Raw genomic sequence first — 15597 nt, 5'->3', positions numbered from 1 at the left:
ACATTTTTGGGTTGGGTATTTAATAATAGCAGATATACAAGAAGATATGTAGATGTAGCTCCTGGTGAACCGCGAGGGCCTGGGTTTGAATCTGACGCCCGGTCTTGTCTCTCCTCTTTCTGCCCTTGGTTTCCTGTCTCTCTACACCCTCCTATCTAATGAACAATGCATAAAAATGCCAACGGGGAAAAAAGCAAGGTTAACTGATAACTGCAGTGGTGACAGAGGTGATGATCCGATCTCAACACATTACTATTGGATGACCACCTTGTTTGCCCTACACAAAAAGGTCACATTTAGCACGTGGTTCTCAAACCTTTTTGTTACAAGGACCGCCAAATTGATATGTATTTGGCCATGGACCCCCATCTGAAAAGATTTTGTGCCAGAGATCCCCAGAAGAGAAGTTTTATGTAAACACATAATAATAATCTAAGTCTCTAAGCGTGGCATGCACAAAGTGAGGCACTGTGAGCTTGTATATCTGCTATTTTTGAATAGCCAACGTATAAAATCCCCTAGACTCCCTAGAACCCCATCAAAGACCAATGGGGTTCCCCGGATTGCACTTTGAGAACCATTGATATAGCGTCATCGTATCGGCTGAGCAGACACATACACACTCATTTTCTCCTCAAGCACACACAAACACGCATACACACGCTGAAAACACCTGACGAGCTGTGGTTCTGAAGCAGGAAGTGAAAAGTCAGTCCATCTGCTTTGACAGGAAGTCAACAGAAACCACATGCCGGCTCACTGACGTCAATCACAGCCACAGGAACACCTCCCCACAGTCCACGTGCGCACATGCACGCACGCACGCACGCACACACACACACACACACACACACACACACACACACACACACACACACACACACACACACACACACACACACACACACACACACACACACACACACACACACACACACACACACACACACACACACACACACACACACACACACACACACACACACACACACACACCTCTACCTACGTAGTACCAACTGTATGTTCACACCAGTGCACACTTAGCAACATGTAATTAGTATCACAAGCCAACTCACAATCACTCAAGTCACAAAATATAGCCTACCAAAACACTTCAGCTCAATGTTCCCTTATTCACATTTACTGTAGCAGCCAGAAATACAGACAGAAATGAACTCCAACCTATACACACACCGCGATGCGACGCATTGTGAGCTTGTAGATCTGCTATTTTCAAATGGCCAAAATGTATAGCGTTGAAGTGGTTATACTGAATGTTTTTTAATCAAAATTAAAATCTCCAAATTAACTAAAGTTTACAAATAATTGTAGTGGAGTAAAAGTACAAATTCTGGCGCTGAGATATAGTGGAGTAGAAGTAAAAGTCTTGGAAACTGGAAATACAAATACCTCAAAATCGTACTTACTTACAGTACTTGAGTAAATGTACTTAGTTACTTTACACCACCGACTGACTATAAGTATAATTAACTACCGGTATATTGTTATCACGTTGTCTTCTTTATAGTTGTGGTGCGGACTGGGACATTCTCTTGAGTTAGAAGAAATTATATACAGTATTTTACAGTGCTTGATATGTGAACAGCCCTCAACTCTGAGTGCAGCAATTATCACTTATGATTCTGCAGGTGTGATCACATCACTTTAATAAAACCTTTTGGATTAGTTTCAATGAGAAAAAGCCAACTGTCTGTCTTACTGTAAGTCATTCTGTCAAGCCTATGACTACTGCTGTCAATCAACTCCCAATGAGCCCTAACACTGTTTAGCTTAGTTCTAATTCTTTAGAATGACTGAAAAGTCATTTTTTATGAAGTTGCGTTTCACATCAACTTGTAATTCATTTTAATATGTTTCTCCTATGACTTGCATTTCCCCAATCAATACACAGCCACTTAATTGATGCTTTCTGGAAGTTACTCTAGACAGGGTGAATTTGGTAAATGTTGTTGACGAATATTTTTGGTCAAATTTTTTTGCATGGTAAATGTTTTTGGTAAATATTTGTGGTATAATGTTTTTGGGTGAATGGCACAAGCAAGAGTATCCAGTTTACCAGAAATGCTGGTAAACTCTCAACAGTATTTCAAGCAGCCTGCCAGACATCAGAAGAGAGTATTTAAGTGTTGCATATACAAAAAGCCTACACAGAATAACTATTTAATGATATTAATACTAATGCATACAAAAAGTATTTTCACAATGGGGGCGTTTATTTATTTTGTGCCATTAAAGGTAGGGTACGGTAAGTGATACTTAAAATAATTGTTAAATAGCTATGCTACATCCACACATAACGTGAATATTACGTGGCGATAAACTTAAAATGCTATTATCTAGTTCTAGGCTACATGCTGATTGTTACACAAAGAGACGCATACGCACAAGTCCTATAAATGTATGAAGTTTGCTGTATTTGTCAGCAAGAACAAAGCGTGTGTGTGTGTTTGTGTGTGTGTGTGTGTGTGTGTGTGTGCGTGCGTGCGTGCGTGCGTGTGTGTGTGTGTGTGTGTGTGTGTGTGTGTGTGTGTGTGTCTGAGTGTGTGTCTGTGCGTGTGAGCATGTACGTGTGTGCGAGCACGTACAGTACGTGTGTGTATAGTTTGTGACCGCATGGTTTTCCTTTTGTAGTAGAAAAGCAATTCTGTTTGGACGAGGACGTTAATGACCCTGATGACAGATGGTTTTGGGCTGGACGTTGTTGCAGCCGAGACAGGCGGCCGAGAGAGTGAAAGTCATCACGTAGGCCAGTGGCTCTCAAACCTTTTTAATTTCAAGGACCCAGAAATTCCATTTGTGCACTCTCAGAGTTACAGACCTGAAATTGTCCGTTTTTGAGACGCCCTCAAGGAACCCAAGTCTGAGTCTGACCCCTCTTTGAAAACCACTGTCCAAGGAGGGGTCATGGGTCAATGTATGGACAGAAGTGAGCAAAAACCGCAAAAGAGAAAACAACTGAGAAACAGAGAGGGAAAACAACATGTAGAAGATGAAATATTATAATGGCTTGGGGGGGAAGGCCCACTTGGTTACATATTGTAATGTTTGCACAGTATCAGAGTTACGAATAGGATTTTACTGTGGGGATCACATAAAGGCTGTTCTCACGAGTCAGTCACTTTGTTGTGTATACTTTCAAAGGCCAGACATCAAAGTTATAGCTACAGATAAATCCTGAAAGTTAAATTAACTCTCAGCGTTTGCAGGGTACAAAGAGGACAGACAGAGAGAATGCGTTGTGGTCCTTACCTGGGAGGCAAACTCTGGTTATTGGAGGTTGAGTCGGGACAGCGGGTGACCTCCTATGAGGGAGGGAGGGAGTGTGTGAGAGAGAGAGAGAGAGAGAGAGAGAGAGAGAGAGAGAGAGAGAGAGAGAGGTGGTGTTAAGGATAAATGTCCCACATGCACACTTTATCTTGTTATAGTGTTTCTTCACTACCGGACAGTTTAGGAGTGATACCTTGAAGTAAATTGAAGGACTATTAAGTCTACAGTATTTGTTGCTGTCAGGGAAAACCACATAACTCCATTCTTGAGGTTTTTGATTTTCTTTTCATAAATCAATTTGAACACCCTTTACGTCTTTGTGTTGGTTAAAAAAAGAGTTAATGAAAAGTATTAAAAAGCGCTTGTGACAAGTTTTTTATATTTAATATCATATATTGTCTATCTCCCTCAAACTTATTTGAAACGGAATCCAAAGGAAAGTACGCACATCTCTTAAAAACTTTCAGGTGCTGAACAAAAAGATACGTACAGGAGAAGGAGAAATATCCGCACACTGTTGAGTAGCAACCACTGGAAATTGAATTATTAAAGGATGACAACGTTTCGACCCCTTTCAGGTATGACAAATGTTACCTGACGAAGACCCATAAGGGGTCGAAATGTTGTCATCCTTTAATAATAAAATTTCCAGTGGGAGCTACTCAACAGTGTGCGAACATTTCTCCTCAAACTTATTTCCAATGGTTTGAGCCTCAATCACCACCAGTCCTTGTCATTTCTTTCTGGACTTTGAAGCAGTTTTAGCTGCAGTACCACAATGTCCTGAGGCCCCCACCGGGCGCTGATATGCAAATTATTTAATATTTGAGTCATTATAATACTGACACTAGATAAAACCAGGCTTGTTTAAATTCCATGCCAGCTTGGAAAATCAACATTGGTGGACATATTGGCAAATTTGGAACTGAAGACTGAAGAGGAGGAATTATACAAAGTCGGGTGATTACAGATGACATCACGCATACGCCCAAATTACTTGAGCTGTTCCTGAGAGCAATTTCCGAAAAAGCCCTATATGATGTGAAAGCCTGATTGTTGATGATAGCATGTACCTGTATGTGTGTGTGTGTGAGAGACTACGTGCTCTGGGTATGTGCATACTGTAAATACAGCACATAATTATGTTTCTGTGTGTGGCTCGAACGGTATGTCACTGACTGTGTGTGCCACTGACGTCTGTGTGTGTGTGTTCCTGGAAGGATGCTGAAGTTTGGGGAGGAAATGAGGTAAGAATGTTTCTGCAGAACTGTACGTTTAAAGAACTACTGCGAGGAATATATATTAACGATACAGTTGTTTTTGATAGAACCTCATTGCCCAGTGTGTGTGTGTGTGTGTGTGTGTGTGTTGATTTGATGTTTAATATATACCGTAATAACTATAGGCTTTATTTGGGTAATATTGTAATCTCTCTATAGGTGGTCCTCTGACGAGACCTCCATCATTGACCGGAGGTTATCTGATAAAGCATTAGTCATGTCAACTTTTATAATAATAAAACATTTATTGTGGCAAACGCCCAATCAAGCTGACTCACAAAGAACAGAAGTGAGGGGTGTGTTCCCTGTAACCACCCCATCACTTGTAGTTTCCCCCAATATTACCACACATGAATGAACATAAACCAATCACATTAATCACACATAAATCCCCACAACACATTCCCATAGGAAATAACTAACCAATAACACAGCAATAAAACAAGTACACGCACACCCGAGGCATGCTGGAAACTCTCAGCCACTCAACACCTGTGATGCTACAAAACCCCCACCTGAGGGGTTTTACTATTACTACTCACCCAACACAAAATCCCAGGATGCATTGCTGACTGGGGCACCTGCCCAGGAAATGCCCCAATGTGAGTGTTGTCCAATGTGGACAGTAACGTCCATACAGTAGTATATCATGTATTGTACAGCATACTGTACGTGCAATGTATATCTACCACTATATGCTCATGCACCTTATGTACTGTATACCTCAGGTTCTAACCACACCGAATATACTATGTGTAAATATGTTTATTTTATTTATCTCTTCTTCTTCTTCCCCCCTTCCTCTTTTACGGAAATAACAAAACGATGGAGTTTGCACAATAAACTTATTTCACCCACTGTTTTACACCTGTAAAACTGTGATGAGACAATCAATTACGGTAATAACTAACAATTTTAGAGATTGTGTCCTCAAAATACGAGGAGGAAATTTGAGGACGGAATGCGTCCGCACGTATTGCGCACTGTGATTGGCTGGAAGGTGTGTCAGTCTGCGCTATGATTGGCTGAACATCGCATAACGAGTGTGCCACAGGGGACCGTTATATATAATGTAAGTGACAGATAGAAGGGGGAGAGAGACAGAAGGGGGAGAGAGAGAGAGAGAGAGAGAGAGGGAGGGGGGATCCAAGAGAGAGAAGGGGAGAGACAGAAGGGGGGGGGAGAGAGAGAGAGAGAGAGAGAGAGAGAGAGAGAGAGAGAGAGAAAGAGATAGGTAGGAATTGGGTATGTCATATCCCCGAACGGGTATGGACTAGTAAAGTTGATTCCGAGGTTCTCATTTTCTCAGCCGGGTTGAATGCCTTCCAATGCTGTGTCTCTACTTCAAGAGCGACTGCAGCGATGTACTATATACATATATAAATGTATACAGTAAGCCGTACCCAGGGGTGAGCACTCCCACTGCGGAGTGCATCCCCCTAGAGAAGCTGGATGGTTTCTTGGATCTCTTCCAACTCTGTCATCCCATGTCTGACACCAATGTTTGGATGGATGTGTTTCTGAACCAAAGGAGTAGTCATGATGACTTTTATTATGGGAATTGGCTACTCTTTATTGTGGCAAGCTCCCAAAACGCCCAAACCAACTCACTCACACAAAGTACCAAAGGGAGGGGGTTCTCCCCCTGAAGTCACCGCATCACTCACGGCTTCCCCTAATATGAATACAACATATTAGGCAGAATGAACCAAAGACACACTCTCATAGTAAACAAATAAAAAACAAAACGCAAAAATAAAACAAATGTAGACAGATTAGGCACACCCGAGGCAAGCTGGGAAGTCTCGTCAGCCATTAACTGCCTGGGATGCTACGGTATTGACTGATGCTGCTATGGTTCAATTCTAAACTGTAACCTAAAATAATACTCTCCTCTACTAATAACTATTGTGACATTTTTTAATGCAGCACTCTTTTCAGCCACCACAAGATGCAATGCCAAACAGACAGATTTTATGTCTTTACCACTTAAACCCTCTATAAGGGACCTGAGTTGGGTTGTGCACGCTTATCCGACACACTATAGCACCGGCATGCGGAAACAACCATCGGATTAAGGTTGGCGAACATGTGCCGAAAATGTTTGAGGTAGGTTGTTGTTGTTTCACGAGCACTTTCACTGTTCAAACGTGTGTGTGTGTGTGTGTGTGTGTGTGTGTGTGTGTGTGTGTGTGTGTGTGTGTGTGTGTGTGTGTGTGTGTGTGTGTGACTGTGTGTGTGTGTGTGTGTGTGTGTGTGTGTGTGTGTGTGTGTGTGTGTATGTTGCACCCCACAGTGAAGCTCTCCAAAACATAGGGATTCCATTCATACCATTTTAAACACATTGACGTAAGAGGCGGAACTGTTCTTTTGATGCTGAGAAATACAACAACACCCGTGTATTGAGTAGCACAATGCCACATCCCTTTTACCACAAACAGGTAAAAGATTAATGCTTCAGATACCAACTCTCTCTCTGTGTGTGTGTGTGTGTGTGTGTGTGTGTGTGTGTGTGTGTGTGTGTGTGTGCGTGCGTTATTCTGTGTACGTGTGCTTGCGTTCACAAGGCATGTACGTACATGTGCCTTGCTCATCCAATGACACTGCCATGTGAAATGTTGAAAGAGCTGCAGTGTTTCAAACCTGCCAGTGTAAAGCTCAATGCTTCCACCTCGTGGTGATTGAGTGGAACTATATAATCTTCCTCCTTGGTTACAGTATATTAAAAGAAACATACACTACCTGCAGGTGCTACCCCACTACTGTAAAATACAGATTTAACTAGAGGTGTGTAACATGCTCTGTAAATGAATAAACAGAAGAGCAACTTTAATTTATTAACACATACTTGTTGGAGGCACATTGGACATTGGTCAGGACGGTGAAGTTGTTTCTTACACTTCGAAGGCTTGCCAGAACCTATAGAGAGAGAGAGAGAGAGAGAGAGAGAGAGATAGATCTTATTTCATTATCTTTTCCTCTGTAAACTAAGAAGTGTCATTCCAACATTGGGACTACAGTCATTTGAATTATTATAATTTTAATATTTTTTTCTTTAGCAGAGGGGGTTGTCTTTCTGTGAGGGTCCATAACAGTACATAACAGTACTGAGTAAACGAACACAATAGATCAGTAGTATATTTATACTGTATTGCATGCGTTCAGACTTGGATGGTTAGAGCGGCACGATTACATACAAAGTCAATGCAAAGACAAGAAGTTGCGCGACCTGGCGTGGCGTGGCACAAACAGGGCCAACCGAGCGAATATATATATATATTCAGGTCTGAACGCAGCCTAAGAACACTGGGATTATTTACCTGAGCAAACGGTGTTACGATCAGGTCATCACCATGTCTGTGAACACAAACAAAACACATTTTAATTTCATTTTTAGCAAATGTATTTACATATAGCACCAACATTAGGACAAATCAAACGGCAAAAGTATACGCGTCCCTCCGTCCTGCGATACATACATGTAGGTCTACATCTCGCACGCACGCGCGTGTACACACACACGCGTGTACACACACACACACACACACACACACACACACACACACACACACACACACACACACACACACACACACACACACACACACACACACACACACACACACACACACACACACACACACACACACACACACACACACACACACACACACACACACACACACACACACACACCCCTTGCATACTGCAGCTTACACTGACTGCTTGGAGCCAACTTGGCCATCACACACTTTAAGTAATGAGACCAACCATCCAGAATGACCAAAGCACCTTCACCCAAAGTCAATGAGAAGAGATGGACTGGAGGCAGCCAGGAACATGGAATCACTTTGCTACAGTAGGAAGGGATGTACTGTAAACACTGTAATGTAAGGTGTTCCATCTACTGCAGACTCCATGTCATGTTATGCAAGAAGTCTAGCTAGTAAGTTAGTATAACGGAGGAAGTGCACTTGCACTTTATGTCCATGACTCATCAGTTACATGTGAAATTAGACGGCTGCTGCTATGTGACAATGTCATCTTTCAGTGTGAGGTGGTTCCAGTGTCCACACAGTAAAATATGAATGTATACTGTATCTATGGAGGGTATGCACGTGACATCATCATCATACATACGTAAACGCCTACTGAGTGGCAAAAAACTACTTTCTGGCCTTGACAGCTCATACATCCAAACAGAAAAGTCCTATCTGATTGCATTAAACAACGTTTAACTCACTTTGCCTCGATTGTACTGTATGTATACCCTCTATTTATAATTCCAGGATTGTACAAATAAATGTATTGTACCCTTATCAATATTCCTGCACTCCTAGAGTTAAATGAACACTTTTACAGTGTACTATTAACCCATTTAGACCTGAAGACAATTCCACAAATGCCTTCTAAATCCTGACTGTTTCTATGTTTCTACAGTATGTCAGTGGTTCTCAAACATTTTCATGCCAAGGACTAAGAATATATGTAATTGGCCGCCGACCCCCATCTGAAAATATGTTGTTCCAAGGAACCCCCAGAAGCAAAGCTTTGAGTTAAAAAAAAACAAATTGCTCTGAAAGAATATATATTCAAAGATTTGCGCCACAAATGATCTACAAACTCATAGCGCAGAACCAAGTATTTTTCAATAGCTAAGCTAAAGCATAACATAATGCTATAATCACCAAAAGGGAATGGGTTAACATGAACACTAGTGTCCCTATTCTCGGCTAAACATTCGGCAAAAATAGCTTACAACAAATCATGTGAGCTTGTAGATCACCTATTTTGGAGGAAATAATTAGCAGACCAAGTATAGAGCCAAGGGGTTCCCAGGTCAACAGAGTTAAAATGGTTTTAATTCTCTGTATATGTAGGCCTACTGCATGTGTTTGTATGCACATGTACCTGCCCAAACAAACGGCTGTCTAAGTGTTTGCCCACTGGTTTGCAATGTTGCATATCTGTGTGAGTGCGAGTGTGAGACTGTGTGCTCACAGTTCAGAGGCGATGGATGAGTTTCGGGACATAGACTTGGGCGACAGGTCGTAGTCGCTGTCTGAGCGGTAGAGGAAGGACTCTCGGCGCTGGTTGTGACCCGGGAAGTTGGTGTGGAGGACCAGACCAGAACCCGGAGAGGCCTGGGGGTCCAGAGGGCTGCAGCTGGCAGACGGGCCATTCTCCACATCAAAACTGCAACGCAGAAAAACACACAGATCGTTTGGAAAGATTAGATTTGTCTCTGGCTTTTCGGCTTGAGTTGAGCAGATGAAACAGGATTAGCGACTGGTTTTAGGGTCACAGCGGGAACTTCACAAAAGAGCACCAGCATGCTCATATTGTGTAATTGTGTGATCACTGGTACTGACCTTTAACAATAGGTCAACTCTATCTTGATATTATTTAGCATTATATGGTATTGTATGGTATTGCTGTTATGTTTCATGGTGGGCATTTGTTGTAGGTTGTGAGATCATTTCAATCTATGCAAGGTATGTCGCCCAAGGCTTACATCTTATTTTTCTTCTTCTTCTTCAAATGTAAGCTTATTGAAACAATCATGGGCAATTAAAATTCCATTGAAACTGCAGCAAAATCATAAACATTCAAAAAGTATTAATGTATGTAACGCCTTGTACATACATGGGTACCTTCTTCTTCATCACAAAGATTATTTAGGATTATAAAACCCCACCTTCCATCAGAAAGATTATTTAGGATTATAAAACCCCACCTTCCATCACAAAGATTATTTAGGATAATACGATTACGATAATACGATTATCTTGTCTTCTACTTTTACCCTGTACAACAGGTCAATCTCATTTTTAAATGTGCTTTATAAATAAATTTAGATTTGATTCTTAACAACTCTCTTATTAGGTTATTATTGTTAAGGAAATGTAACAAAAGTAAGAGGCAGAAGAAACCAACTTTGCCTTTTTTATTATTATTTTGAAAAAATAATAAATATCTGTTTGACGGAAATAGAGCCCTACAGTAATTGTCTTTGTCACACACACACACACACACACACACACACACACACACACACACACACACACACACACACACACACACACACACACACACACACACACACACACACACACACACACACACACACACACGCTACAGTATGTTATTCGATAAATGATACTGTTAGATGATAATACTAGATGATACTGCTCCTACTTTACATTCAAAGCACACTTTCACAGTACATAGTTACTCATTTTGTGTTGATGATTTATTGAATATGAAATATAAAATGTGGAACCTGTATGGATGGAGGCATAGATGAATGAAGGGATAGCTAGTTGATGGAGAAATAAACAAAGGGGCTGAATAAATGGCAGGATGGATGAAGGCATTGATAAGGAATGGATGAAGTCATAGTGGTGTGATGATGCCAAGAGTTTTACTGTTCTCTCTGTAGCCAAAAGACAACGCTACCCATTCCGACAATGAATACAAGTTCAAACACTTAATCAAGCAAGAACACACAGTTCATTGACAAGCTTATTTTAAAAGCAATTGTTCAAAAGGCAACGATGAATGTAGGCTATGCTTTTTTTGGCATAATGAGTGAGTGTCCGCAGGGAGCCTGGTAGGACTGACTGAGTCATACCAAAGACTATAAACAAGACTATAAACCGCTACCTGATGCCATGCGAGAGAGAGCGGTCTAGCCAACACCAACTTGGGACTGAATCAGCATGGGCACACTTGAGCCCAAAGGAAGACTGGGGCAAGCTTTTCCGGGAATCTGGCCGACGCGGCAACCTACCGCGTGGGTGGAGCTTCTTTTCCATCCACCAGCTGTCTAAAAAGCCGGGAAAAGTCGCCGGGAGTCAGCTCCCTTTGGCCGCGGCCTGTCGGCTCAAGTGTGCCCAGACCCAATCACTGCCCTGCACACTCTCCTAACTCTCTCCTTAGCTCCTTTCCTTAGCACTCAGCGTCAAAGGTTGAATTGGGGGTAAGTCCCTGCGACATACAGGCCCATCAAGCTGCTTCATGCTACACAAACAGAAGATAGGCTTCTGATCTTTGGGCCACATGGCTCGGGAACCATTGGTTCGCAAGGCTTCTTACTATTGTGTTTTTAGGCCTGTTAAAAAGAAATGTGATTTTCAGGACAGGAGAGGCACGAGGGTGGAAATATTTGAAAAAAGCACTGGCCCAAGAGGGGCTCCATCAGCATGCATACAAGTTATTGGATGTTGTTGCCTTGGCAGGACTGACGAATAATTGCCACGCTGGGGGTCCCATGTAGTGAGCCCGGTATTGTCCTGAGAGTGTCGAGATACGAATGGGAAACGGGTCGCTGCTGAGGCGGCGTGGAAATCGATGATGGCGGGGGGTTGGGTCAGCATGTGGCCCAATTATGTGGTGATCAACCTCGCTCCATCAATGACACTGGAAGCCAAGTATGTCATAGCTGGAGAACGAGAACGTTGTGGCAGGCTTATGGCGTTGGGCGTCAAATGAGGAGGAATTACTTAATCGTATGGTGGAGAAAAACGGGGAGCTTGCGAGTGGAGTCGCATACCTTAGCATAGACATGACGAGGTATACATAAATACACCTCACTGATTGAGGAGAGGAATCAGGTTGAGTGAGGGAGGAGCGAAAAGATGGAAGATGGATTGGAATCAGGTTGAGTGAGGGAGGAGCGATAAGATGGAAGATGGATTGATGACAGGTGAGCAAGGAGAGGAGTCGTTATTTTGAATCAGGTGAGTAGAGAGAGATTTATTAGTTGAGTGATCAGATTAGCGAGGAAGGGTGATATTATCAGATGCTTTGTTACAAAGCTTCAGGCTTGTCTTCCCTCCTGAATGTTGTTCTAACGCCATTAATATTCACATGGCGGACATTCTGCCCTTGCTTCATACTATGACGGGGGCAAGATAGCCACCATTTGAATTATCGTCAGTCACTCACAACTGGAAACACAAGTGACTAGAAGAATTTAAATATGCATCACTTCATAGTAAAATGAGGAATATTTGATCCTGCACATGAAAAGCATCTTCTAGTTACAGTACAATGGTTTTCAATGTGGGGTGTTCCTGGGATCCCCAGCTAAATGTTGCTAATGGTTCGAGATACCAGGGTTGTGGCTCTTTCGGAGCGGGAACTCTGGGGTGTGGGAGGGGTAAAATACTCATTTGTGCATGTTTTTTTCTTTTTTCAATTTGACCCATATGTGATTTGTAAATGTTATGTTAATAAAGGAACTTTGAACACAAATTGATGTTCATCTCTGTCCTATATATATATATATATATAAAATAACAGTAAGGATTTTAATATTAGGTCCCAGAGACTAGGCTAATGCATGTCAAACTGGTGGGTCCTCAAAAAGGTTGAGAATCACTGGTCTAGTTCTCATGTCTGTTTCCAAGCTCCAGCCAGGAGGAAATGACATGTGAACCTCCCTTGGTTCACATGAAAGGGGTCTAGTCTTAAGAGAACCGGACTTGAGTTAAAACTGTACTTGGACAGTTTCCCCCCGTCTATACCAAATCTCTTCGGCAAAAATAAAAATACAAGGTCCCATTCTGAGCTTGTAGATCTGCTATTTTTGGTGAATGTTTCCCGCAGAATGTGGTTGCTGGGGTTCAAGTGGCTAAAACAAACAGACATCACACATCCACCCTAAAGGCTCGCTCGTCACTACACATTCAAACAGACATTGAAATCCAAGGTAGACAGCAAAATCCTGAGTATAAATCTGATGGCTATTTTGTTCAGAAGGTACAGATGTTAGTCCTATGCTTTTCCATTTGAATCATAATCGTCATCGTGAAAAAGACAAAACTACAACTACAAACTACAAATCATTGAAACTGTCCAAAGAATGAAATATATAAATGATCTCTATGAAAGGGAGCAGTGGTGTGTGTGTATTTAGTGCATGCATGCCTGCCTCTATGTACTATGCACTTTAAGGTTGATTGCATCTGCGGCCCCGAGGTCATTTGACTTTGTGTGTTCTGATCACGTGTGCACTGTGCAGACGACTACATTTAAAACCATGGCAAGCAAGCCTCAACGACCACAATGCGCGCGCGCGCACACACACACACACACACACACACACACACACACACACACACACACACACACACACACACACACACACACACACACACACACACACACACACACACACACACACACACACACACACACACACACACACACACACACACACACACACACACACACACACACACAGCTGGCCATCGTCTTTTCTCTTATCTCAAAAAGAAAACGGAAAGCCTTCTAGCAGCGACTTTGTAGCCAAAGATGACAGCTCCCCAAACACAGGAAAGTTCAAGAGGTTGACGTCACAAAGACCAAGTGTCCCCTTTAGGACAAAGGAGTGTCTCTCCCAAGATCCATCAAGCACAGGACCTGATACAGATATAGATAGCAACACTTAATTTGCTAAGACTAATATTATGGTATCATTGCTTTAAAAAAAAAAATGCTTAAAAAAATTTAGCATTGACAGAGATAGCACGTATGAAGCACACAGTAAAATCTTCAGTGGTAATTTAACAATGAAAGTGTACAAATGGATGTGTCCATTTACATTCTCAGAGTTACAAATGGAAAAATTAATACACATGATTTGACTCAATTGACTGTGTAGCCTTCAATCATGTTTAACCCTGAAATACTGTAAGTCCAGGGAATTGCGGTAACAGTGTCTACCATGACTGTTGTTCATCATTGCTAATTGAGCATAAAAGCTCCCGAAAGGCTGGTTGCAAAGATTGCATAATAATAGGTTTTTGTTTTGGAACACAGAAGTAATTTGGCCTCTTTTGTATTTGGCTTGTAGTACAGGAATAACAATAAATCCTGGGGGGAAATATTACTATGAAGGAATGTCCAGCTGTAAGTATCTAAGTATCAAAAAATGGTGTTGGAACAACTGATTTTCGGGAGGTTTGATCAAGCAAAAGACAACCAATCACCACCCCCCTGCCACCGTCAACTCCACCCTGTGCCACCCGTGCCAACCACTCACCCACCTCCAACCAGGCCGACCACTCCTACATCACCAATCACCCTGGGTACTTAAACACAAGTTTGAAAAACGGCGGCGTGCATAGTTTCCAGTTTCTACACATTTTGACCTTAGATGACCATGCTGGCTCCCCTAACGTCCTTCCATGCCGTGGCCGTGCGACGTGCCCATAAACAACCATACTCCATGTCTATTCAATAAAGAACCCTAAATGTTCTTGTGTCTGATGCTTGGTCTTTCCTAGTGAATAACAAGAATAAAAACTCAAAACACATCATTTACGAAAAAACATCGTTTTCTGCTCGGCAGCAACGATGTAAAGTTGTGTTCTTTTTTTTATGTGAAGTAGGATAAAAAAAAAAGTGCTATCTTATCACATTTCACCTAATACGTCTAGTTGATAGGACTCACAACTGGAAACACAAGTGACTAGAAGAATTTAAATATGCATCACTTCATAGTAAAATGAGGAATATTTGATCCTGCACATTGATAGGACTACCTCTACCTCTGTAGCAGTGATGATAATATAATCTTGTGGATTATTACATCTAAATGTTATGGGACATTTGGGAACTACGTAGGAAGCTGTCTAGACTGCAACACATTAAACATATGGACAAAGCTACCACATAACTTATAAATGCTGTTGTGTGTTTTATTGGACATTTTCTTGTATTTGTAACAAGCTCAATCTAAGCTGGATCTAAATAACCCCATGAACCAGTGGAATAACGCCCTCTAGCGTGACGTCAGACTAAATAACCCCATGAACCAGTGGAATAACGCCCTCTAGCGTGACGTCAGACTTCAGAGCTAAATCCCACCACATGCACAACAGCATCTGTCAACTTTTGGAGAAAGAACACGGATGATTTACAGAATCCAAATCGTTCCCAGATTATATCACGGAATTAACTTTTGGACTACTTTTGAGGGGATTTAGCAACGTGTGAATGCGAGTTAGAAGGCTCAGCC

At 41.9% G+C, this 15597-nt stretch overlaps 1 protein-coding gene across 3 annotated transcripts in view; it reads right to left on the bottom strand.

Annotated features, from left to right (window-relative positions):
* Positions 1–15597, bottom strand: part of pde4ba (phosphodiesterase 4B, cAMP-specific a) — a 171025-nt gene that overhangs the window by 53436 nt on the left and 101992 nt on the right. For all 3 annotated transcript variants that reach the window (XM_080770937.1, XM_080770938.1, XM_080770939.1), the window contains 4 exons: positions 9570–9764; positions 7889–7925; positions 7417–7487; positions 3271–3323 (listed from right to left, as the gene is read on the bottom strand). In XM_080770937.1, the coding sequence (XP_080627063.1) occupies positions 3271–3323; positions 7417–7487; positions 7889–7925; positions 9570–9764 (356 nt within the window). The remainder of the gene's footprint in view (positions 1–3270; positions 3324–7416; positions 7488–7888; positions 7926–9569; positions 9765–15597) is intronic.

Source organism: Protomyctophum bolini (genome assembly GCF_963924005.1).
Source record: "Protomyctophum bolini genome assembly, chromosome: 8".
Taxonomy (NCBI): Eukaryota; Metazoa; Chordata; class Actinopteri; order Myctophiformes; family Myctophidae; genus Protomyctophum; species Protomyctophum bolini.
Note: the sequence above shows the minus strand (reverse complement) of the source record. Positions and strands in the feature narration are given on the sequence as shown.